This window comes from Rhinolophus sinicus, linkage group LG03 (genome assembly GCF_036562045.2).
Source record: "Rhinolophus sinicus isolate RSC01 linkage group LG03, ASM3656204v1, whole genome shotgun sequence".
Taxonomy (NCBI): Eukaryota; Metazoa; Chordata; class Mammalia; order Chiroptera; family Rhinolophidae; genus Rhinolophus; species Rhinolophus sinicus.
Window position 1 is genome coordinate 157,978,042 of NC_133753.1, and position 26,058 is coordinate 158,004,099.

A 26,058-nucleotide genomic window follows, 5' to 3' on the forward strand; every position below is an offset into this window, starting at 1 on the left:
AGTATGATTAATGTTTAATTTTTTTCAGAAAATGTAATTTGAAAAATTTAAAGAGTTTAATTTTCTCACTACCGTATTTCTTCATCTCCTCCTGTCACTTTGAAAAATCTAAATATGTTAGAGAATTTATGAGAAGCATGTCTATTTGAAAAACCTATAAATAAATAAATTTAATTAATGGACCTGTCTGAATTAGTTAATTTTTTTTATTGTAGACCTCATAAAAAATGGCAAACCTTGGTGGCTGAATGACACCTCTGCCTTTCCTTCTGCACTGCCAATTAATGGCACACATATCCGCCACAGACAGAAGAGATCAGTAAGCACGGAGCGGTTTGTGGAGACATTAGTAGTGGCAGACAAAATGATGGTGGGCTACCATGGCCGCAAAGACATTGAACATTACATTTTGAGTGTGATGAATATTGTAAGTTTGATCCCTCTACATAATATTTTAACTTAATCATTTGTTGTGGTTTTTGACTAAGGTCATAGATTTTTTATTGTGAAATAATGAGTTCAAGAATTTATTTGTCTACTGTGAGAAAGGATTGATCTACTAATATTTCAGTTCCATAGAAAATAAATTTAAGGATGATTTTATTGTTCATTTTCAGATAATAGGAGTTTCTGAATAGTATGTGTTAAATTTTGTTTAAGAGGTTTTCTTTAACTTGAAACATTAGCTCACCCTCTCAATTAGTATGTTGTAGTTCATCTTTAGGAGAAAATATTTCTTGAGGTAGACTTGTATAACAAACCTTTTAAAAGGCATTTTGAGGGTATTGTTTTAATTGATATGGGATAAAAGAAAACCTTTTTATATACACAGTGGTTAAAGTCATGAAAAATTGCTTTACCACTCTGTAAAAAAAATAATGAATCACCCTATGATTTTTGTCTGACTTTGTGTCTTTTCTTATTTTCTGGAGGTCAGGTTGCCAAACTTTACCGTGATTCCAGCCTAGGAAACGTTGTGAATATTATAGTGGCCCGCTTAATTGTTCTCACAGAAGATCAGGTAAGAATGAGTTAGTTTACAAATCTAAACTTCTAATAGACAGGCTATAGAATTATGTATTATAAAATAATTTAATTTATTATTGCTCCTCTTAGGAAGTTCTAGTTGAATATGATTTTCAGCACTAAGCATTTAGTATTTGAAGCAAATTTTAAATAGTTTATAAGAATATACCTCTTATGTCATGTTAAAGCTATATATTTGTATATTAGCTGTATATTTCAGTCTAAAGGTGAGCATTTGCATGACAGACCTTCTAATAGTGGTTTTGGTTGTTTTTGTATGCTGATAATCACATATATTCACATTATCATTAAAGCTGGAACTGGAAAGAATGTTTGTTCAATAATACACTAAATTAACTCTAGGTCAGATATTACAGAGATAAAAATTGGCAAGAGATTATTCCTAGAAACCACTGCTTCTAATTATAGTCCCACTTTTAGTCTTCAAAAGTTTTAACAAGTGACCTTAGTAATTTGTTTGGAACATTTCTGGTATGCATGTTGTATTGCAGCCAAACTTGGAGATAAACCACCATGCAGACAAGTCCCTCGATAGCTTCTGTAAATGGCAGAAATCCATTCTCTCCCACCAAAGTGATGGAAACACCATTCCAGAAAATGGGATTGCCCACCACGATAATGCGGTTCTTATTACTAGGTATGGTTTGTTGCAAGTATTTTACCTTTGATTGTTGTGTTTGATATTGTAACTATATTTGGTTCTATCTAAAGTCTCATTTAGGTAATGAGTATAGAGAAAGCAAATAGTAATTTATTATTCACCACTGAAAAGAATATATTACACTATTATTGTGTTTGCATCAAATGAGCCAAATAAGAAAAAAAGAAAGATTTAGAGTTGATGTAGAAATTTAATAAATAGCTTTCCTTCTACTAAGATCTAGTCATAAGGTTTAATTGGAAGTACACATATGCTTTGTTAACTGAACAAAATATGCTATAAGCAAGATTTTTAAAAGTATGAGAAAATTATACTTTAAAAATGTCATCACTCTTGGTTGTAAAATATTATTCTTTCATTCAAATTGTTAAAAGGGAGGACATTGGTAGTTACACAATTTACTTAGATGAATGTTTATTTAATTAAAAATATTTTAATTAAGAGATACAAATATAAAGAAGCAGATCTATTATATTATACGTTAAACAGCTTTTCTCTCAGGCAAATTATTTTTTATGATAACCCAATGAATGCATATATTTCTTTCCAGTTTTACAAAACTGCATTCCGATCCGTTTTATTCCTTACTGTCCAAGAACAACTCTGAAAAGTAGATATTGTTATTATTTTCCCATGTAAGAATGAGGAAACTGGTTCAAAATACTTAAGTTGCTTAAATTTATTCAGCTAATAAGTGAAAGAACAGGTCTCAAACCCTGGTGATTCTTCTTTGATTATATTATGCTATTTGTCTTCATTTTTTAATATTCTAATTATGATTGTTTAGAAACATGATTAAATCATAAGTTAAAGATAAGTTTGTCTTTAGACCTCTTACCAGCATTTAAAAATGAAAGCAGTAACAAACAACAATAAGCAAAATGGAATCATCATTCAATCTTGGCTAAATGGACTAGCCTTTGTTCTTTTGATTGTTTCTTTTAATTTGCAAGGCAATATTTAACGTATACTTCATCTGCAGTGTGCTCATGACTTTACATTAAACTCCATGCAGGGGGTATAAAGTATACGAAATCAGATTCTTTAGACCCAGAATCTTGAGTAAGATAATGTGAACTTAGCTTAAAAACAAATTCCTTGTTAGCTGAGTTGTAGAGTTAAAGTTTTTGAGTTTATTTTTTTTACAGTTAGACTTACTTTAATTGCCTTCATCTACCTAACATCGTAAACCAGAAAATTTTGTTTATGACATGCTTGCTGAATAAAAACAACATTGTATAGTTCTATATTCATATGTGTTGACACGTCAGTCTGATAAATTCTGCAATTCCTCAGAGTCTTGTGGTCTGGAATGATTCCCAAATATATTTGAGGAGTTAAAAATATACTAGGAATTGTGCAAATATAGAAAACTTTGTGTAAAAATATATATGGATATCATTAGCGTCAAGGAAATTACTAAAGGAATATGTCTTTCATATAATGATTATAGATATTTACATTGGCTTCTGTATTTATATTTATAAAGCCCTACCTTTGGCCAAAAAAGCAATACCCAGTGGGCTCCGAAAGCTTCACATTTTTATTATTGTATCTGCATTGGATTTTTAACTTTTGCATCAAATGACCAAAGTTATACCAAGAGTGCACATTTATAACTATTCGAGTATTGAAATACATCTGGACAGTTAGCCACCCTTTCTTTGCACTGGCTACAACATTTGGCTGTCTGACTTGTTACTCTGAATTGGCCCAGATATTTTTCAGATCTTCTGCAGAGCTCTTTTTTGCTTTAATAAGCTATACTTTTAGTGGTTTTCTTTTTTTCTTTTTTTTATGTCTGAGATCTGAACATAAAATTTTTAACTTTTCTTTTTAAACTTGTCTCCTAATGGTCAGATTAGCACTAGAAATGATCTCAGGATTTAATAGGACATTACTTCAAAGAGTTCATATCTCATATTATTTTATATTGGTTAAGTAAAGGAGGTTAGAAAAATGCCTGTTTGGGGCAGCTTAGAATGCCCTTTTGAATTGTTATTAAAGTCTCAAAGTAACTTTTAGCTTGTTTCAAATTCTACAAATATCTTTGAACTATTAGGGCCACAGAGTGACTTATCCAAAGAAGATGACTATCATTTGTAATATTCAGGGTCTTTTTTTGTTGTTGGAGCATTTACCAGTGCTTGCCTCTCCCATATAAATTTTTGAATTGTGAAATTGAACATATGTTTAAATCATACTGCTTCTTTTAGTAAAAATAATTATGAGAATTTCATAGATGATTTTATACTAATGTTGAAAATTGCTTCATGTAATTCACTTATTAATATGTTCAGGGTTATGACTCCACCATTTAGAGGTAAGATCATGATTTATGATTGCTTGAAATGTCAGCTCACTAGGGAGAATGGATAATGTGTTTATCGAGAGTTCCAGAGAAAAATTGATGGATATGTTTATCTCTAGTAGGCCTAATTTTGTCCTAGGGATTTAAATGTTTTAAACAGAAAACCATTTAGAACTGTAGTTACTTAGGTAGTAATACTTACTTTTAGAAAAAAGTATAAAAACTCAAAATGTTATCTCCTCTTAGCAATGGCATTTCATTGTTTTATTTTACTGATATAAATTTAAAACAAACTGTGCTCTACAAAGCTATCAGGTCACTGTGACTAGACAGAAAGAAAATAAAGTAAAAAAAATTAAAATTTTGTTGTTTTCACCTGGTATAAAAAATGTTGAATTAGCACCAAGAACATCTTAAAAAATATTTATATATACATAATGTTTTAATTTTTATGTACACTTATGTTTATTTTTGTATATAAGTGTATATAAAATATAGTGAACATCTGTTATTCATCAGCTAACTTTAATCTTTTTTTAAAAAATTGAGGTATAATTGACAAATAAAATTCTGTATATTTAAAGTATACAACATGATGGTTTGATATACCTTGTGAGGTGATTACTATAATCAAGTTAATTAATACATCTGCACCTCATAGTTACCTTTTTTTTGTTTCTTTTTTGGAGTGAGAATGTTTAATATTAATAGCTACTCTTAGTGAAGTTCAAATACCCATACAGAATTATTAACTATAGTCACCATGCTGTATATTAAAATCTCAGCATTTATTCATCCTACAAGTAAAAGTTTGTAACCTTTTACTAACATTTCCCTATTTCCCTCATCCCCCATTCCTGGGCAGCTACCATTCGACTCTCTATTTCTGAGTTCAACTTTTTTAAAGATTCCACATATAACTGAGGTCCTACAACATTTGACTTTATCTCTCTGGTCTATTTCACTTAGCATAATACCCTCCTTGTTTATCCATGTTGTTGCAAATGGCAAGATTTCCTTCTTTTTTTATGACTGACTAATATTCGTGTGTGTGTGTGTGTGTGTGTGTGTGTGTGTGTGTGATTTTATTCGTTGATCCATTGATGGATGCTTAGGCTGTTTTCATATCTTGGCTGTTTTGAATAATGCGGTGAACATCAAAGTGCAGCTATCTCTTCAAGATGCTAAACTGCTGTTTTACTTTCGGCAGAAATATACCCAGAAGTGGGATTGCTAGATCATATGGTAGTTTTATTTTTCAAATTTTGAGGATCCTCAAAACTACCAGCAGTGTAGACTCCATGCGGCCTTATCAGCTGAGATTAATGTTGGAAGACTGCAGGGTTCTTCAGTGGCCAAGGCTGCAGTTGCCTTCAGCAGCAGTGAAAGCTTCTGGGGACTGCCTGATCTCTCTTTCTCCCATGGAGGATGTCGTGGTGGTGGGGATCCCTCTTGGTGCCAGGTCCAGCTTGTGGGCGTCCATACCAGTGCTCGGTGTGTGATGGAATTGTGCAAATATAGAAAACTGATTATAGTTTTCTATCACTGTGGAGCTGTGATGGAGATGGACTGGAGTGCCAGTGCTCGCAGTGCAACAGCAGCTCTGGGGTCTGGTGCCCTGGTTCTGCTGCAGCAGCTATGTGTGAAATGCAGGTGTGTGCGAGGTGGCCACGAAGGCGGAGTTTGAAGCATGGGCATGTGCACAGCAACAGTGGCACTTGGGTCTAGGGTGCTGGCTAGCCTGTAGTGTCATTAACTCTGATTCTTGAGATGTGGGCATGTGTGGAGCAGCCACAGGGCTGGAGTCTGGAGCCCGAGTGCACACAGAGCGGACTTGGAGCGAAGGTGTGGAGAGTGGGAGCAGGTGGAGCAGCTGTGGCTCTGGATTTGGGTGTGCTCAGGGTGAAAAGGTGCTGGCAGCCTTGGTCCCAGGGAAGCACAACAGCAATTCCTTTTTGGAGTGGGCACAGCAGCATCTTCCCCCGGTCTGAGGCCGTGCTGGCTATTGGTTAACTTGGTGATGAAAGCTGCCCGGGTCCTCTGTGGAGCAGGCTGCTGGGCCTGTGCTTCCCTGTGGAAGCTGTTGGGGGTCTGGCTGTGGTGAGGGCTGTTGAGGTCCTCAGCAGCAAAGGCTGCTGGGTTCTCTGCATAACAGGTCACTGAGGGCCACGATGGTGTGTGCCTCATGGCTTGGCACTTTGTTCCAAGTTTCCTCCAGACATCTCCACTAAGCTGATCTCTCCAGAAATTCTTTCTGTGCGGTTATTGTCCATTTTTTGTTCCACTATGTTGCTGTAGGTTCTTAATTGCACTCTTGAGCCCTCCCAGGGCTATTTTCATTTGTGAATAGTTATCTCGTTGTTTTATGTTGGGGGATGAAGGTTGGTATCTCCTACTTCACCATCTTGCTGATGTCACTCTCATAGCTTTATCAGATCTTAACATTTTGCCATACCAAAGAGCAATTAGTTTCATGTCACTTTCTAAACTGATGTATGGATACTTCTCTGTGGTGTATCAACTATGTGACATCTTAGCTCTGAACATAAGAGTAAGTGCTATAATGCATAAATTTGTGGAAATATAGTCATATGAAATAAACAAACATTAGTGGTGGAATAAACAAATTGGTCTTTTATTTTTGTGATCCATTTTTTAGTTAAAATAGTAGTAATATATATTGGTTACTTATATAGACTAGATTTATTAGAATTATTTGATGATTATTAGTGTTTACTTAAATCAGCTTGACATTTAGTAACTCTTTTCAAAATAATGGACTATGACACCATATAACTAGGTCAAGAAATGATTAATATTTTGTACTCGAAATTCTGGAAACAGAATTTAAGAAATAGGACTGTATGTATACACTTAAAAAGTTACACTTTCCACAAAACTTTCAGATTATCTATATTTACTTTGTATTGAGAAACTAAATTAATAGTTACTTAGAAATAAAAATCTACTATTTGACAGATTATTTAAAAAATTATTTGTATTTCCACATGAAGTCAGGACATACCCACCACAAAATTAAATTCAAGCCAATTTCTAAATTTATTTTGTGGCAAAAGTGTTAAATCCATTTATAGTCCTGAAAATCGGTAGGAATTTAGTGACATAAATTGTACTTGCATCAAAGTTGAGCGATTAGCATGAGCAGATTAATGTATACATTTCCTGGCTTTGCCTACTATTTAGCATTGGAATCATGTTTTTCATCTTTATGATATTAATATATAATGTATATATTTCAGATAGGAATTATAACCTAAACTCTTCTTTTTGGTAACAGACAGCTTTATTGAGATTATTATAATTCATAGACCATACAATTTACCCATTTAAAGTGTACAATTCAATGGTTTTTAGTGTATTCACAGGTTTGTGCAACCATAATTAATTTAAATAGAGTTCTATCATTCCCAAAGGACGTCTTCTCTATTCCCTTCATCTTCCTCATCCCAGCCCCAGCCTTAGGCAACCACCAATCTTGTTCGTCTCTATAGCTTTGCCTTATCTGGACTTTTCGAATGCATGGAATTATACAACATGTGGGCTTTTGTATCGGGCTTCTTTTATTTTGTATATTGTTTTCAAGCTTCATCCATGTTGTAGTATGTACCAGGACTTCATTCCTTTTATTATCCTAAATTATTGAAAATTCAAGGTACAGATCTTTAAGAATTTCTCTATTAATAGGATATTCTGCCATAATTATACTTCCTTTTCAATTTTCCATTAATGAAATATATAAGACATATAACTACATTTCAAAATACAGATGCAAAAATTTCATACTAAGTCACATAATTTAGTCATTTAATTAAAATGAGCATATTTATCCTCTTACAGGATCACGGCAATTTGCTTTGATGGTGCTGGATTTTAAAGGGATTAGAATTTCCAAAGTCAACTAATGTTTTCAGATGGGAGATTAAAAATAGCTATAAAAATGAATTTTTGGTAAAACTTGGCCTCTAATATGTAGATTTAAACAAGTTTCCTGATATTTTTAAAGAATGTTATCTATCAGAATTATATATTGGCTTCACAAATATACATTAAAACAGAGGAAAGGGAAATTCAGTGTGGTACATTAACATTTATTTGGTATTTATTTATGGTTGTTTCTTTTTAATCCTTAAGGAAAAGCCAGTTAAATTTTTTATGAACTATTACTAAGCTTTTAAGAATATGCTAATGTTATAGGCCACAGAGAGATCCTGAATTCAGATTGTGGATGAATTGATTTTGGCATTTGGACATTTTGAAGCATTCATTATTCTCTTATCACTCTGGCTCGATCGATCATTCTTACTCATCCCCATCATCCTTCTTCCTTTTTAAGTTTCTTTCGCTTGGTCCCCAGTTCATTGATTCCTTACTCAGATGTGTTTGAGTAGATTATTTCCATTTCGATCTAGGGTTATGACAAATTTGGGCAACCTTGATTTCTTGTGCATTTTAGGATACTTTCAAGAGAGAGCGTACTATTGACAGCTATTTCTAGACAATAGGCACAAACTAGGACCAGGTAAAAGAGGATTATGGTCATCCCAGGCATTACCTATGTTTGCTTGTAAAGCTTTAATTACCAATGGGAATAAGAAAATACTTTTCCCTCAGTGCCTCAGTACATGCAATTTAGTAAACTGTCTTTGTATACACCTTGAGTAAAATTGTGCTTTATTTGTAATAGGCACCGTTAAATAATTAAATCCAAGAAGGATGTGTCATAATAAACACTTAACTTTGAGGAATAGTAAGTTTAGTATCTATAATGGTTTTATGGATATATTTATGCAGTTTCTTATGTGCCAAATAAGTAAGTGTTTACAGACATTTAATTATTTAAACCTCACAATAACTTCATGAGATAGATTCTGTATTATCTCCATTTTATAGATGAGAAAACTGAGGTACAGGGAAGCTAAATGATTGGCAAGATCACACATGAATGAGAAGACCCAGGATTTAAACCAGGCAATCTGTCTCCAGAATCCTTTTAGAGGAATTATAGGAGTGTTCAGCAAAAATAATGTGGTGACACATTAACAATAGTGGCTACTGTGGTAGTTAGACTTCTAAGTTGGCCCCCAATAATCTCTGTCCTCCGGTGTTCGAGACTTTGTGTAATCCCCTTCTGTTGAGTTTGGGCTGGGCCTAGTGAATTGACTTTTAACAATGCAGATTCTTCCTACCTACAAAAAAAGTGTATCTCTTTGTCTATTTAGGTCTTCTTAATTTCTCTCAGCAGTATTTCGTGGTCTTCTGTTTTTAGACCTTTTGTTATTTTTTGATGTTATTGTGAGTAGTATTGTTTTACAAATTTCATTTTATAATTGTTTACTAGTATATAAAAATACAATTGATTTTGTATCCTTTTTTAAATTTATTATTAATTTTAGTAGCTTTTTAAAAGATTCTAATGGATTTTCTACAAGAAAGATGATCATGTTTTCTGATATTAAAGGTAGTTTTACTTCTTCCTTTTAATCATAAATGACATTTATTTCCTTTTCTTGCCTTATTTCACTGGCTAGGGCCTCTAGTACAATGTGGAATAAAGATGTGATAGCAAGAGATCCTTGCCTTGTTACTGCTCTTAGCGGGAAGGCATTCCGTGTTTCAACATCAATTGTGATGTTTCCTGTAGGGTTTTTGTAGATGGCCTTTACCAGGCTGACAAAGTTCTCTTCTCCTTCTAGTTTGCTGAATTTTTATGAGGAATGGCTGGTGAATTTTGTCAAATACTTTTTCTGCATTTATTGGGAGGATGATATGTTTTTTCTTTTGTTTATTAATACAGTGAATTGCATTGATTGATTTAGAATGTTTATATAACCTTGCATTCCTTTGATAAACCCAATTTGGTCATGATGTATTATCCTTTTAATAATTGTTAGATATGATTTGCCAACATTTTGTTCATACACACACACACACACACACACACACACACACACACACGCACACATCTATATTTACGAGGGATTTTGTTGTGTAGTTTTCTTATGTCTTTATCTGGTTTTGATGTTAGGGTAATGTTAACCTCACAGAATGAGTTAGAGAATATTTCCTTCTTTCCAATTTTCTGCAAAGGTTCATATAGAATTAGCATTATTCCTTCCACAAATGTTTTATAAAATTCAGAAATGAAGACATCTGGATCCGGAGTTTATTTTGTGGGATGATTTTTAACTACCAATTCAAATTATTTAAGAGATATAGAGCTATTTAGGTTATTTTATTCAATGTGCTTTGGTAGTGGAGTCAAGAAATGTATTTCTTCTAAGTTGTAGAATGTATTGGTATAGTTGTTCATAGTATCTTATCTTTTTGATATCTGTAGAATCCATAGGGCTTTCCTCTCTTTCTGATATTGGTATTTTTTGTTCTCTTTTTTCCTAGTTTCTCTGGCTGGTTTTAATGATCTACTCAAATTTAGTTTCTGTGGTTTTCTCTATTGTTTTTCTGTTTCTTTGATTTCTGTGATGATTTTTATTGTTTCCATTCCTATACTTACTTTGGGTTTAATTTGCTATTCTTTTTGTAATTTTGTAAGGGGGAAGCTGTGGTCATTGATTTGCTACCTTTATGCTTTTTCTGGTATAAGTGTTTTGTGTTATAAAATTTCCCCCTAACTACAGCTCTATCACATCTCACAAATTTGTATGTGTTGTGTTTTTATTTCCATTCAGCTCCAAATACTTTATATTTTCCTTTAATTCTTTTTTTGACCCATGCAACATTCAGAGTTGTGTTACTTAGTTCCAAATATTTGTTTTTTTCCCCCTCTGAGATCATTCTGTTATTTATTTCTAATTTAATTCCACTGTAGTCAGAAAATATACTTTGTATGACTCATGCTTTTTAATTTATTGAGACTTGTTTTATGGTCTTTCTTGCTATATGTTCTAGGTGCACTTGAAAATAATCTGTATTCTGCTATTGTTGGATGGAATGTTTTGAAAATTCAACTCTTCTATATCCTTACTGATTTGAACAATTTTAACTCTACTAAGTACTGGCTAAATGCTCTACAATGTGGTTTTCCCAATTTTCATACTTGAAAGCACTATAGGAGAGTTCCAGTTTACTCCAATTTGCCTAACACACCGCTTAGCTTTATAATGCTTGATATATTTTAAGTAGTCAATTAATGTGTTAGTAGTTAGTATTAGACCTAAATTAATGGCATTTTACTATTTAAAAAATTTTTTAAATAAATAACAAGGGACGATTTAGAGCAGTAATTTGTGCATTTATCTGTTATGAACTTGTCATTTCTTTGAGTTTTAGTTAGTAGCTCATTGTAATGTACTTTTTTCACCGTGTCACACATGAATAAAATCAAGGGTAGGTCCAGTTCTATCAGTTTCTTTTATTTTTTCTTAACAGATCTATTGACATGTAATTCATATATTATACCGTTCACCCATTTAACATGAACAATTCAATGGTTTTTAGTATATTTACAGAGTTGTGCAGCTTTCACCGCTACCTATTTTAGAACATTTCTATCACCCCAAAATGAAACCCTGTACCCATTAGCCGTCACCCTCCATTTCCCGTAGTCCTAGGAAACCACTAAACTACTTTCTGTATAGATATGCCTATTCTAGACATTTCATAATGGTATCATAAAATATGTGGTCTTTTACAACTGGCTTCTTTCACTTAGAATTTTTTCAAGGTTCATCAGTGTTGTAGCATGCATCAATACTTCATTTGTTTTTATGACTGAATAATATTCTATTCTGTGGATACACCACGTTTTATCTATCCATTCATCAATTGATGGACATTTGGGTTGTTTCCCTTTTTGGCTGTTACGGATAATGATGCTGTGGACATTCGTTTATACGTTTTTATGTGGATATATGTTTTAATTTCTCTTGAGTAGATACCTAGTAGTGGAATTGTTGGGTTATAAGGTAACTATATTAACTTTTTGAAGAAATGCCAAACTGTTTTCCAAAGTGGCTGCACCAGCAATGTATAAGTGTTCAAATTTCTCTACACCCTGGCCAACACCTTTTATTGTCTGTCTTTTTGGTCATAGTATTTCTAGTGAACGTGAAGTCTTATCTTATTGTGGTTTTGACTTGCATTTCCTGGAAGACTATGTTGAGCATTTTTTTCATGTGCTTATTAGCTACTTTTATATCTCCTTTGGTGAAATACATAACGTTCTTTTATTTGACTAGATTGCATTTCTTTTCACATTTATATAAAAAGTTAAAAATGAACATTTAACTTTATACAAAATCAAATATTCTTTTTGAGGAATATATTTATTGTTCAAGTATTTATTCAATAGATGTTGAATAGTGGGAAATGGTCTTTGTAGTCACACAGCCCTTGAATCCTACCCCTGGACATCTGTTAGTTGGTGACCTAGGACTAAGTACCCAAGCTCTCTGAGTTTGTAGGATGGTGTAATTTTATGATATAATGTGTGTGAGTACTTGGTACACCTTGTAGGGAGACATAGTAATAATTTGGAGCTATTATTAACTATATATTAGGCACAAACCAGGTTTTGAGAAGACCAAGTATAGTGGAATCATAGAAGAAGCATCTAATCTTACATGGAGGAGAATCCAAGCATAACTTCATTCAGAGTATAATACTTGACCAGGGACTTGGAAGTTCAATAAGAATTTGAATAAATGATGGGTACCTGTTCAAGAAAGAAGCACTGCATATTCAGTAACATAGAAAATGTGAGAGAGAAAATGGCCTCCTTTGGGGATCATAAAGCTCAGTATTTTTAGGGAGGAAAGTATGGGTGAGAAATTGTAGGAGATGAGGTGGGAGAGGTAGAAATTCATTTACTGATTCATACATTCAACCTTTATTTGTTGAATTGATAATATGTCATGGTGCTGTTGGCTGCTAGGTATTCAGTGGTGAATAAGTCAAAGAATAAGTTTGGTGGGTTTGAGGAAAATAAGTGAAATGTAGTGAGCAAATGGAGAGAATAATATGCAATAATATAAGAGAAGTTGCAGAGGCCACGGCATGGAAGGTTTTGTGTGCTATTTACAAATTTAGTAGCATAGTATAGAAATAATAATGTTCCCTATTCATGGATATTCAAATTGATTTCTTTTGTTTGGTTTTCAGTTATTAAAAACAATGGAATTCTCTTTGTACTCATGTACAAATATGTCCATATTATGAAATGCAAATCAGGAATATATGGACATGGAAAATTCTTCAAGAAATAAAATAAAGCAAGCAAACAAAGTTACATGGAGGAGAATCTAAGTGTACCTTCATAAAATATTATTTCTTTTATGTTTAAAAAATCAACAAAACTAGTAAAAAAACCTTAGCTTTTATTTTATGTTATTTTTTACATAAGGGATGACATTGGAGAAATCTAAGCAGAAAAGTGACATGATCAGATTAAAAAAATGTCCCTGGCAGGAGTGTGGAGGATAAGTTGTGTGTATGTGATTAAGTGCTAATATATGCAAAGCAGTGAAAAATGGGTGGAAAAAAATTCAATGCCTCTTTTCTCTCCAGTTCAGAAAGGCTTTTTAGAACCATTTGAATTAGCATTTCACTTTTCTTTTTTACTTATCCTAGAGAACCGGATGCCGGGCAAAAATCTTAGTTTCTGATGTTGGAAGATGAGGCGTTCATGATGAGTGAAGTAAAAGGGTAAAGGAAAAGGAAAGGAGATTTGGGGAATAAAAAGAGGAAACTGCATTTAGAGACATTAGAAGTTACACTTCTTTTTTGATTAAATTTTTACACTGTATTATTTTGGGACACTATTTATATTGGCTATATCTTTCCTACCCCACCCTTCCAGAATTTATCAAAAACTAACATCCCTACAAGTGATATCTTTCTCATTTTATAAATTCTCAGCACCTTAATAATAGCCCAATGTTAAAGAAATGTTAACAGAAATAATTCTGAAGTCTTTTCTAGAATAAGAAAAAGCAATGTTTATTTCACCCACTTCTCTCACACTATCTTCTCAATTTACATTTACTTTCAGTAATCTCATTCATTCTCATGACTTAAGTACCATTCAGTTAAGTACACCTATACAGCTTTAAGCACCATTTATATCCAAATATACATCTCTATCCCCGACCCTTCCTCTAAACTCTCTATTTGTAAATTGAATTGTAATTGACATCTCCGTGCATCTCAAACTTAACATGTTCAAGACCATATTGCTAGTCTTTCCTTTAAACCTGCTCTTTCTGCAGCTTTTCTGATTTCAGCTTCTCCCTACATGGCAATTACAGTACTTTTGCCTGTTATACAAACAGCAAAGAGGCTTCAATTAGGGAATTAATATTAAGGAATTAATAACATGACATTGGAAAATTAATATATACTAGGTTTAGCTCTGCAAAATTTTTAAGCATTTCCTCTGTTTCCTTGCTTTACACTGATATTTTTTGTTTGCTAATCTCTGATATCTTTCTTCCTATCACCTAATGGTTAGTTTACATATATCATGAGCTAAACATACATACTTAAAAACTCTATTAAGAAGGAAGAAGATGAATTATAATTCTTGGAAGAGTATGTGAAGTATTTAGGGGATCCTGCTCCTGTCTACTAGTCCATTTCTCTAGAGTTCTGGGCTTAACTTTCCAAATGGGTTTTTGGGCCTGAAAGATAAACTTATAATGATATAGTAACTTTTCAGAAGTTCCTTAAAAAAAAAATTGTTTCTCCATTTTACTGATAATAAAGGATATTGAGAGAGCAAAGACTAAGAGATTTATATAAGGCTTTATATGGCTGCAGTGGAAAGACTAGAAAAAGGAATAGGAAAACTATTAAAAATAATTTTGAGACACACAGAAATTATCTTCTCCAGGAAATACTGTAAAGCTGCATTTATTCATTCATTGAGACATTCAACAAGCATTTATTGTGTACTTACTGTATGTAAGTTGTTGGGAATCACATAACAGTGAAGAAGATAGATAAGTCTAAGTTTTTAGCTTTCACTCTAGAGAGAGATAGATTATGAATAAGTGAAAAAAAGAAGAAATACATAATTTTAATGTGGGATATGTATATAGAATAGAGAGAGTGACAAACGTCGTAAGGAGGTAGAAAAGTCTCTGATAAGGTAACTTTATTTAAAAGGTGTGAAGGATGAGGAGTCAGCCATATTGGAAGAGGAGAATGACAATGGCATGTGTTTTAGGCAAAGAAAACACACATGCAAATAATGAATAAACTCTAGTAAGTAAATGAGGTGGGAAAGAGTTTGGCTTGTATGAGAATATTTGCTACAAGTGCATACACATGCACTCTTTTTTTCCTTGCTGTTTATTTTTGCTTTCTCTTTTTTTTTTGAGCTGCCTTGGCTGGCTGTTCATATTGAAAAAATACTATTTAGGAGCCTTATTTACATTGGTTAAGGCTTGTTGATGAAAGATTTCCCTCAGGGTGATTGGATGTTTGTTCACTTTTTTCCAGGGGAGGCAAAAATGACGGTGTCCTTGGGTCTTTTCTGTGAGACCATTCAGTTTCTCTAGAAAATAACCCAACAATTTCCTGCCTAATTGCAAGTGTTCTGAAAGCCAGATGGGGAGGGTGTGGGAAGGTTCCAACTAAGCATGCTGTTACTGGTTTCAAGCCTTGGACTTTACCTTTGCCTCCACTAGCTAAGGTGTCCTTGAAACTGAGCCTCTCTAGTTTAATTTCAGAGAACAAAACTGGAGGTCAAGGTTGTGGAAGACGAAAGTTTTCTAGTCTTGCAAGAGTATACCTAATCTTCTGTATAAAGATTTTGAACCAATCTCTGTTTTCAACCTCATGCCTCAGCCTTCTCAAAGGTAGTTAATTCTTTTTTTTTTAAAATTAGTTTCAGGTGTACAAAACAATGTAATAGTTAGACATTACACCCCTCACAAAGTGATAACCCCCAGCCCCTAATCTACTAGCCTTTTGACAGATTTTGTAGGGTGTCAGATGGGCACACGTCTTATTAGGGAGACCACTTCATGGATGGTGTAGATGCCTGACCACTGCACTGTACACCTGAGGCTGAAGCTGAATAACAATGAATGTCAACTGTAATTTATTATAGTTTCTAATTTTGTTTATAAATTCTTGATTATTCAAATAGTATTGTGTATTTTTCTATATCAAATGTATTACTAGCTTTCCATTTTATTGACTTTCTTTAAAAACATCTCCAATTTAATAATTTAATTTTAATGTTGTCTTGTTATTTGGGACTGGTTAATTCTGACTGATCATTCAGTAGTGTGTGGTAAATATTATACATACAGTAAATTTATTTTTAACTTCATGTTCACTTTGTTTTTCTCTTTTTCCATTGACTCTATTCTTTCCAATGGCAGTTTCTCACTTCCTCAGATTCTTTTGGTTGTGATCCTTAGGCTAGGTAGGAAGAAAGCTTTGATTTCCTACTTCTGGTACAAGTGTCAATTCAATATAGACTGAGTATGCCCTTTGGACTTCTCCCACATAAACTCTCTAGGAAGTCATCAGGATTGCCAGATAGCAAGGTACTTTGTGGTGTAGCTGGGTCCTCAGGAAAATTCAAATATGTAAAATAAGTTGTTTAATAGTTTCCAGAAAAATGTAAGCATATTATTTACCCAACTTGGGTACAGCATGTAAATTAAGGAGTCATATTGTGCTTAGCCGGCAAGTACTCCTTGAAGCCCTTTAAATATGCTCTGGCCTTCCTCCTTGGGCATGTAAATACTTTTAATTTTCCATAGAGCTGTAGAAGAATAATGATTATATTCATGAATCTGAATGTTTATTAAATGAATGGTGACTAAAAATAGTAACACTTTCTCAGTGTGCTTAGTGAACCTTTCTAGTTGAAATAGAGGCAACGATTGAACTATTTTGAAATCATGGTTTTTGAGCTTTTGAAATGAACTTGTTGTATTCTCCTTTCTCATAAACAATGTCTTATAGCAAGAGAAGTTTATAATAAAAATTTCTGTATTTAATTAATTATGATTAGAATTTTGATCGATTAAGTTTTTTTTATTTTCAAAACTTAACCTTTTTTTCTAGAACTATAGCTTTAAATTAAAGAAAAAATATTTTTTCAAATATTGTTCTGAGTCATTGTGGCATTTTGACTTATACTTGCATTAACTAAATTTGGTTATCTATCTACTCTTATTCTAAACTTTGAATTTGTTTGTATTCAAGTAAATATTTGCACTTTCAGTGAGTTCTTTCTACCACTATTGTTTTTATGCTTTTTGTAAGCCAGTTCTGTTTGCCACTAATTGTAATCAGTCACAGTTTTAGGGATCAGGGCATTATATAGGAAACTAAAACACACTTGTAGTTTTCTTATTTCTTTTGGATTGAGGTTTTATTTTTATTTTTGTAACAATTTTATTTAGATACAATCCACAGACCCTAAGATTGACCCATTTAAAGTATACAATTCAGTCGTTTTTGTATATTCACAAAGTTGTGCAACTATCACCACAATGTATTGATTGAATTGTTTGCTTATTCGTTTTTATTATTTCTTTTTCCCCTCTCCTTTATTTGTATGGGAATTATATGTTTCATTTTTAATTTTTTGATGGTTACTCTTGTAATTTTATCAAGAATATTTAATGAGTAAAACTAATCAGTATTACTCTTTCCCGAACAAATCAAAAACACTAAAGCATGTAAGTATGTCCACTCTACTTAACATATGTGGTATCGTGTTCTGTATTTTATTTCTAATTTCTTTTTAACTCCACAAACTATATACTACCACCATCATCATCATTGCAATTTTTATATAGACAGCAGTTATTTTTATTTATTTACATATATGTCAATTTCTTCACTTTTTTTGCATATTAAGGATCGTTTTCCTTTTTCCTGAAGTACATTTTTTAGAAGTTTCTTTATCGAATGCCTGTAGTAAACATTTTCCCCTCTTCCTCCCCCTCATCCTCCTCCTTCTCTTTTTCATCCTCCTCCTCATCCTCCTCCTCTTCCTCCTTTTTTACAATAGTTCTTGAAAGTTATTTTTGCTAGATTTACAATGGTAGGTTGATAGTTGCTTTCTCCCAACATTTTGAAAATATTATTTTATTCTCTTTTGGCTTCCATTGTTGCTGTTAAAATGTGTGAGGTTAGTGTGATTGTCATTGTATGTACGATCTGTCTTTCCTGCTGCTTTCAAGTTCTTCTCTGTATCTTTGCCATTCTGAATTGAATGTATCTCTTGGAATTTATTCTGCTTAGTGTTGAATATTCCTTTTGTATCTGTGGATTTATATCTGTCATCAGTGCTGGAAGTTTCTCAGGCATTAGATTTACAAATATAGGGTATTTTGAATTCTTTCTAATCTCTCCTGGGTCTCTTTGTATGTTTGACCTTCTCATTTAGCCTGTGTTCTTATAATCTTTGTTGTTGTTTTTTTTCATTATCTTGATCTACCTGTCACTCTGTGGTGCAGTCTGGGTAATTTTTTCATATCTATAAGTTCCTAATTATTTCTTCAGTTGTGAGTAATCTGCCATTTAACTCATTCACTGAGTTTTTGTTTTAAAATTATACATTTTAAAAAATGTTGTTTTTCCTCAATTCTGCCTAGCTGTTTTTGAAGTGTCCTTTTCCCTGTTTTTAAAAATATTCTATTCCTTTTTTTTTTTTTTTACATTTTCATTCACTTTCATTTTCTTCATGGCTCCAGTTCCCCTATGAAAATAAAAAAGTAGGTTAATCTTGAAGCACTAACTGAACTCATGTAGTAAATTTACCTTTCCTCTTTTAGGTGTGTTTATTTATTTTTTTACTTGGTAATTAGATGGTGTTTTTGGAAGATGTAAAATGATAATGAATTAATTGGACTAGAGACAGAGACCAGTTAGGAGACAGTTTGATTTGTTTTCCATAGTTTAGCATTTAGTATACAACTGTTGATTGAATTGTATAGTGTAGGCAAAAGGAAATTACAGTTATTTAGAGAAGGAATAAGATTAATCTAAAACACCAGTAAAATAACAATCTTCAATTACCACTGAATTTGTAGAGTGTGTATTTTTATTGATTCTTTATTAGTTTTATGTTTCTAATGGATAAGAAAAAAATATATTTTTATTGTAAAATGATTTTTTACCATATGACATCAAGTTACAAACGCACTTTTTTGTGTAATTAGAAATGGAAGACATTAGATGAAAAGATTGTTTAGGGATAGAGAGGAATGCTGCATTATATAATTTAACTGGTCAATTAGTAATTAATAATATTGTTTATTTTAAATATTAATCTTCTTTCACAAATGGAGATTTATAGATAATAGTGAAAAAGTTTACTTAAAAAGAAAAAAATCCCTGCAGTGCTTGTTATTGGAAATGTTTCTGGAAAACCTGAGTAATGCATTGCCCTACTGAAGAAAATTGCCTGGGAAAATTGTGACTGACAGCTTATGTTAAGGTTTGCAATCTTGCATAGGTATCATGCCAAGTTTTCATTTATTCACTTTCTTGAAAGTGCAAAGAGACTTAGAAAATATAGGCTTACCACAGAGTTCCTTTAGAGAAACCATTGTCATATGAGAGGATGTCCCGCTGAGCCTGCCTATAGTTGTAGTCAGTGATTCTTTAAGAAGATATGGAGGCCTGTTGCTAGGTTTTATAAGGTCATTTTGAAAGGCTACAGATTGATCAAAAAGACAAGTTCTTCCTTTTGGTGCCACAGAGAAGTAAATACAGTTTCATGAACTTTGATTTTTGGTGTGTAGGTTAAGGCTATTCATTAGCACACTAAGCAAGTTATAAGGGTTTAGTAACACTTCATATTCATAAAATTAAGCAATACAGTAGAGACTACTGAGATACACATGAATAGGGAATTGTAAACTAATACTAAACATTTTCAGGTGCAAATAGTTGGATTTTCAGAAAAACACTATATCAGTGTGATTTGAGTTAGTCAAGGTCTTCAGTGACTTCACTTGTTGCTTTTCTATTATTAATTTAGTTTCATTTAATTTGTTATTTTTTATCAAGTACATTTTTTTGCATAAACAAATTGGTTTGTTTTTGACCTATAATATTTCAATAATAGAAATATCATATATCTCCTGTATGAATCATCTATAATATTATTGCTAAAGCAGATGTATACAAAATACCCTCTTCTCCAAATTTATTTGTGTAGGGATATATTATTGGTGATTTGTTCCTATGAATGGATAGCATGTAAATAGCTTAAAACATACTGTTAAATTAAGAACAATAAAATTATTGCCTCAAAAATATTTATAGACATTGTTTTATGACATAAAATTATGTGTATGTGGTCAAGTAATATGTGTGTATGTATGTGTGCTTGCACAAAAAAGTGCTTATACATGATTTACAATCCCAGTCCACTCATCAAGGAGTAATTTTATTACGTGTTGCCCTGAAAATAATACCTTGCTGGACAATCAGCTCTAATACATCTTTGGGAGCAAAAATTAATATAAGACCCAGTCTTTTATATTATATTATATTATACTATGTTATATTGTTATATTAGACCTAGTATGTTATATTATATTATATTATACCTGGTATTATATTATATTGTATTACGTTATATTTTATAAGACCAGTTCTTATATTATAGTAAAATAAGACTGGGTCTTATATTAATTTTTGCTCCAAAAGATGCATTAGAGCTGATTGTCCAGCTAGGTTTTATTTTTGGAGAAACACGGTAATAGGTGGGACTCTGCATTAGAGTTTGTCATTCTACTATTACAATTTAATTTCTTGGTTCTTAAAATATTTTAGCATTTGATATTCTTGTTTTCACTTTTTAAAATATGTATTCTTCCAGAATGTAATCACATCTTAATCATTTATTATATTATATATATATATATTCCTTTTAAAAAAAAATCACTTTACTAACTGTGTGTCCTTGGGCAAGTTACTTTATTTGTTTGTGTTTAATTTTCCTTGCCTATAAAATGGGAATTATAATAATGACCTACCTCATCAGAGTGATTGTGAAGGTTAAATAATTGTAAATATCTTAGACCAGTGCCTGGTGCAAATCAGCATTCAAGAAATGATAGCTATTATTAATATTTGGCACTGTAGCGGGATTAATTTACTTGATAGGAGACTTTTGAATGAGATATGTAGTAGGGTGTTTCTAATTCCCTCCTTTCGCACTCATAATAAAGTGATCTACAGGGAAATCTAGAAGTTTAGCTTGTGACAGACTTCCACAAATCCATAATTTCTTTTGAGACTTCTGTGTAAAGTTTACCCAAAAATATATCCATGTTTATTTTAATATAAATGTTTTTAGTTATCATTTAAATAGTTTTCTTTTCCCTTCCCCAATACATCCCCATAAAATTGATTTAGTCTTAGCTCAGGTTGCAATGACAAAATACCATAAACTAGGAAGATTAAACAACAGGAATTTATTTCTCACAAGAGGCTGGGAAGTTCAAGATCAAGGTGCTGGCCTTCTGTTCCACAATGAGGGCTTTTGTCCTGGCTTGCAGATGGCTGCATTTTTGCTGTGCCTTCACGTGGCAGAAAGAGAGAGCAAGAGCAAGAGTCAAATGTATTTTCTTAATTCATTAATGAATTAATGATATCAGTACTAAAATGTGAAAGATTATTAGAATTTTTTCAGGATTTGATATATCACATCTGCATATAATTGACAAGTTGTGTGAAGATTCTTAAGCAGTGCTTTTAGATTGGGAGAATATGTAATATTCATACTTTTTTTTTTTATTGAGCACTTATGTGCAGTGCATTCTAAATGCTGAAGTATAGCTGTGAACAAACAGAATTCCTACTATCTTTTGAAGAGCTTACATTTTAGTAAGGGACACACATGAAAAGCAAGATAAATGAATACAGAATAAGTTAACTAGTGATAAATACATGAAGATATTAGAGTCTAGAGAGTCATAGTATGTGTTTATGTATGTGTGTGGGAATTACTATTTTACATAATGTGGTCCTAAGATGATATTTAATTTTAGAGACTCATTTGAACTAATGGAGTAAGTCTGGTGGATATTGGGAGAAGGGCATTCTGCTCAAAGGGAAAAGGAGAATAAAGACCTTGAGGCAGGAGCAAGCTAAACATATTCAAGGAAAAACCAATGGGCCAGTGTGACCAGAGCTGAGTAAATGATGGGGAGAGGTAGAAGATAGGATCAGAGAGGTTCAGGGACCAGCTCATATATTATCTTGACAGTATTTTACTCTGAGTGAGAGAGAAAGGCATTACAAGATCATTTTGACTTCTAGATTAACAACATGCTATAGAAGAGCAAGGGTGAAAGTGGAATTACCAGTTAAAAGTTATTCAGCATTTTCAGTTACATAATGGGAGGTTGGACCATTGTGTTGGCAGTGGAGTCACGTTCTAAATATATACTTAAAAGGCACAGTCAACAGATTTTTTACCAATGTATTGAATGGGATGTGTGAGAGAAAGAGAGGAGTAAATGAATGCTCCAAAGTTTTGGACAGATTGGTTGAATGGAATTGCTTTTTACAAGAGATGGGGAGACATACTGTAGGAACAGGTTTGCAGGGGAAGATCAAGAATTTGTGGTCTTGTTAGTTTTAAGATGTTTATTAGATAGCCAAGAGGAAATGCCAAGTAGTCAATTAGATACATGAATTTGGATTTCAGTAGGGAGTTAAAAATCTTGGAAAAATCAGTATATAGATGGTATTTAAAGCCACTCAACTAGATTAGATCACCGAGGAAGTAAGTGCATATAGAGAAAAAAGGTAGTCCAAAGTCTGAGTCTGGATTACTTCAATGTTTAGAGGTCAGGGAAAAGAGGAAAAGGAGACTGAGAAAAAGCAGTCAGTGAGATAAAAGGAGAACCAAGAGAATGTGGTGCTCTGGAAGACAAGTAAAGAAAAGTGTTTTAAGGAGGAGAGCATAGTCAACTATGTCAAATGCTCCTGATTTAATACAATGAGGCCCTAGAAATAACCATTAGATTAGGAAAGATAGAGACAATTGGTGATCTTGAAAAGAGTGGTTTCAATGGAAGGGTGAGATGAAAGTCTGATTGGACTGGGTTCGTGAAAAAATAAATGAAAGGAAAAGAAGTGGAGACAGTAAATATACAAAAGTTTGTTTCAATGAGTTTTGCTACCATGTTTCCCCGAAAATAAGACCTAGCCAGAGCATCAGCTCTAATGCGTCTTTTGGAGCAAAAATTAATGTAAGACCCGGTCTTATTTTAATATAATATAAGACCCGGTATAATATAATATAATATAAGACCCGGTATAATATAATATAATATAATATAATATAATATAATATAATATAATATAATATAATATAATATAATATAATATAATATACAACACTATACTATACTATAATATAATACTGGGTCTTATATTAATTATTGCTCCAAAAGATGCATTAGAGCTGATTATCCGGCTAGGTCTTATTTTCGGGAAACACGATATATAGTCAGACAAAAGAAGTAAGGCAGTAGCTGGAGGGATCAAGGAGTCCTTGGGGGTTATTTTGTTTTGTTTTTTAGAATGGGGAAATACTACGTGTGTTATATGATACTAAGAATAATCAAAGACAGGTAAAATTGATAATATAAGAGAAAGGGGAAATCTACAGTAACTATGCCTGAGAGGCTGAAAGAGATGGGATCCCGTACTATATACGAGGCAGTGTCATTAGTTAGGGGTCTGGGGGATGTATTTATTATAAGACGTAGGAGAGAAGGCAGAGTATGTGCGTCAGAATATAGTTGGTTAGATTTGGTGTGGAGCATCGGGTTGTCTTCTGGTTGCTTCTATTTTCTCAGTGAAATAAGAAACAACCAACTGAGAGTAAATGAAGTATTAAAGATGAAGGAGAGGAGACGTGAAATAGTCATTAATGAAAGTAAAAGAATGACTAGTGAAATGTAGTAGCATTGTTGGAAATTGCTAAGGGCTTACTTGAAGTTACTTCTTTAATTTAAAGTGAAATCAGTCAACATTGTTATGTTTTTTTCTTCAGTGACACCCACCTGATTAGGTGCAGGTGTAGAATAGGTGGAGATTTGGATTTCCCTAGGTTTGGGGTTTTTGCAAGTGGGAACATTGGAGGGAGAGAAGGGAAGGGGACATACAGGATACACGCAGGAGGGTGATAATAATGCTTGACCATGGTATTGAAGCCTGGTAAGGAGGGACACACCTTCATTACACGAAGGTGTTGAGGAACAGGGAAAAGTGGTAAGAAGCTGGGAAGACAAGAGATGGAGGTCAGAGAATGGAATTCTTGATATGAGTAATGACTAGGTTTTGGATATGATCATGGGAGTAGGAGGCTGAGGCAGACGGAAGATAAGACAATTGGAAATAAAGATGTCAAGTAAATGAGAGGCCAGGGTATTAGGATGATGTAAGTTGGTATTGAAATCATTGAGAGTAAAGTTACATAGGTTGCAGGTGTACAATTCTGTAATACATCATCTATATATCACATTGTGTGTTCACTACTCAGAGTCAGTTCTCTTTCCATCACCATATATTGGGTCCCCTTTACCCTCATCTACCAGCCCCCTTCCCCTTCCCCTCTGGTAACCACTGAACTACTGTCTGTGTCTTTGAGTTTTTGTGTCTTCATTTGTTTGTCTTGTTCTTTCGTTGTTTTCAGTTTTATATTACCACATATCAGTGAAATCATATGGTTCTTGACTTTTTATTTCTGACTTATTTCGCTTACTATAATAATCTCAAGATCTATCCATGTTGTTGCAAATGGTACTATTTCATCTTTTCTTACTGCTGAATAGTATTCCATTGTGTATATATACCACATCTTCTTTATCTAATCATCTATTGAAGGACACTTTGGTTGTTTCCATGTCTTGGCCATTGTAAATAAAGCTGCAATGAGCATTGGAGCACACATGTCTTCATGGATAAATGTTTTCACATTTTTTGGGGTAGATACCCAGGAGAGGGATTGCTGGATCATACGGTAATTCTATTCATAATTTTTTGAGGAACCTCCACGCTGCCTTCCATAGCGCCTGCACCAGTCTGCATTCCCACCAACAGTGTATGAGGGTTCCTTTTTCTCCACAGCCTCTCCAACACTTGTTACTATTTGTCTTCTTGATGATAGCCATTCTGACTGGGGTGAGGTGATATCTCATTGTGGTTTTTATTTTGCCTTTCTCTGATGATTAGTGATGTTGAAGATTTTTTCGTATGTCTATTGGCCATTTCTATGTCACTCCAATAGACTTTAATTAAAAAAATAAAGGAAAAAGAAATCATTGAGAGTTATAACAAGTGATAGTTGAGAGAGAGAAAAGGAGGAAGGCAGGAAGGGTTGGAAAAGTAAGAAAGAGATGGGGAGGAAAAAAACAAGTGGGAGTGACCTGGAAAAATGGTACCTTTTCAGTGCAAATCACTTTGCTAGGTATTGTAGTGATTACAGAAAAGTGTAAGATGTAAGGATCTAGGCAATTAATTCTTATATTAAAAAAATACCTGTTCTAAAAGAGGAAGAAAAATGAAGAACTGAGATTGTCTTAGAGAAGAATAGAATAAGGGTTAACTTAATTATTTTAAGTACCCAAATGATATTTGAGTGTAAGATGCTAAGTAATTATTTTTTTGTTTTCACTGAGGATGGCTTATGTGTTTATGCCTGATTATTTCAACTCTGTTCTAATGCACTGACATGGCACCATTAAGAAATCAGCAAAATAACAAGTACTGTTTTGCTTTTTATGACTAGAGGAGGTTTTAAGCAAATTGCTGTTAAATAGTCCTTGAGTGGACCTAATAGAGGAAAAATAAGTAGAGGAAAGCTGTCAGGGTTATACAATGAAACAAAAATAAACCAAAACTGAAGTTAAATATCAAGAGCAATTATGGGACTTTTTTTTTTTAAGCACCTGTTAGGATTTAGGCTGATGTCCCATCTATTTCATACAGAATTGACCATTGAACATTGGGAGTGATGGGCGCTGACCCCTCCATAGTCAAAAATCCTTGTGTAACTTTT

General features: G+C 33.1%; 1 protein-coding gene across 3 annotated transcripts in view; it reads left to right on the forward strand.

The window, feature by feature from the left end:
• The window catches only part of ADAMTS6 (ADAM metallopeptidase with thrombospondin type 1 motif 6), a 262,087-nt gene that overhangs the window by 25,894 nt on the left and 210,135 nt on the right, over positions 1-26,058 (forward strand). For all 3 annotated transcript variants that reach the window (XR_012495117.1, XM_074328899.1, XM_019743866.2), the window contains exons 5-7: positions 216-427; positions 938-1,021; positions 1,539-1,684. Coding sequence is in view for 2 of the 3 variants with exons in the window: in XM_074328899.1 (XP_074185000.1) it covers positions 216-427; positions 938-1,021; positions 1,539-1,684 (442 nt within the window). In the remaining variant the exon portion in view is untranslated. The remainder of the gene's footprint in view (positions 1-215; positions 428-937; positions 1,022-1,538; positions 1,685-26,058) is intronic.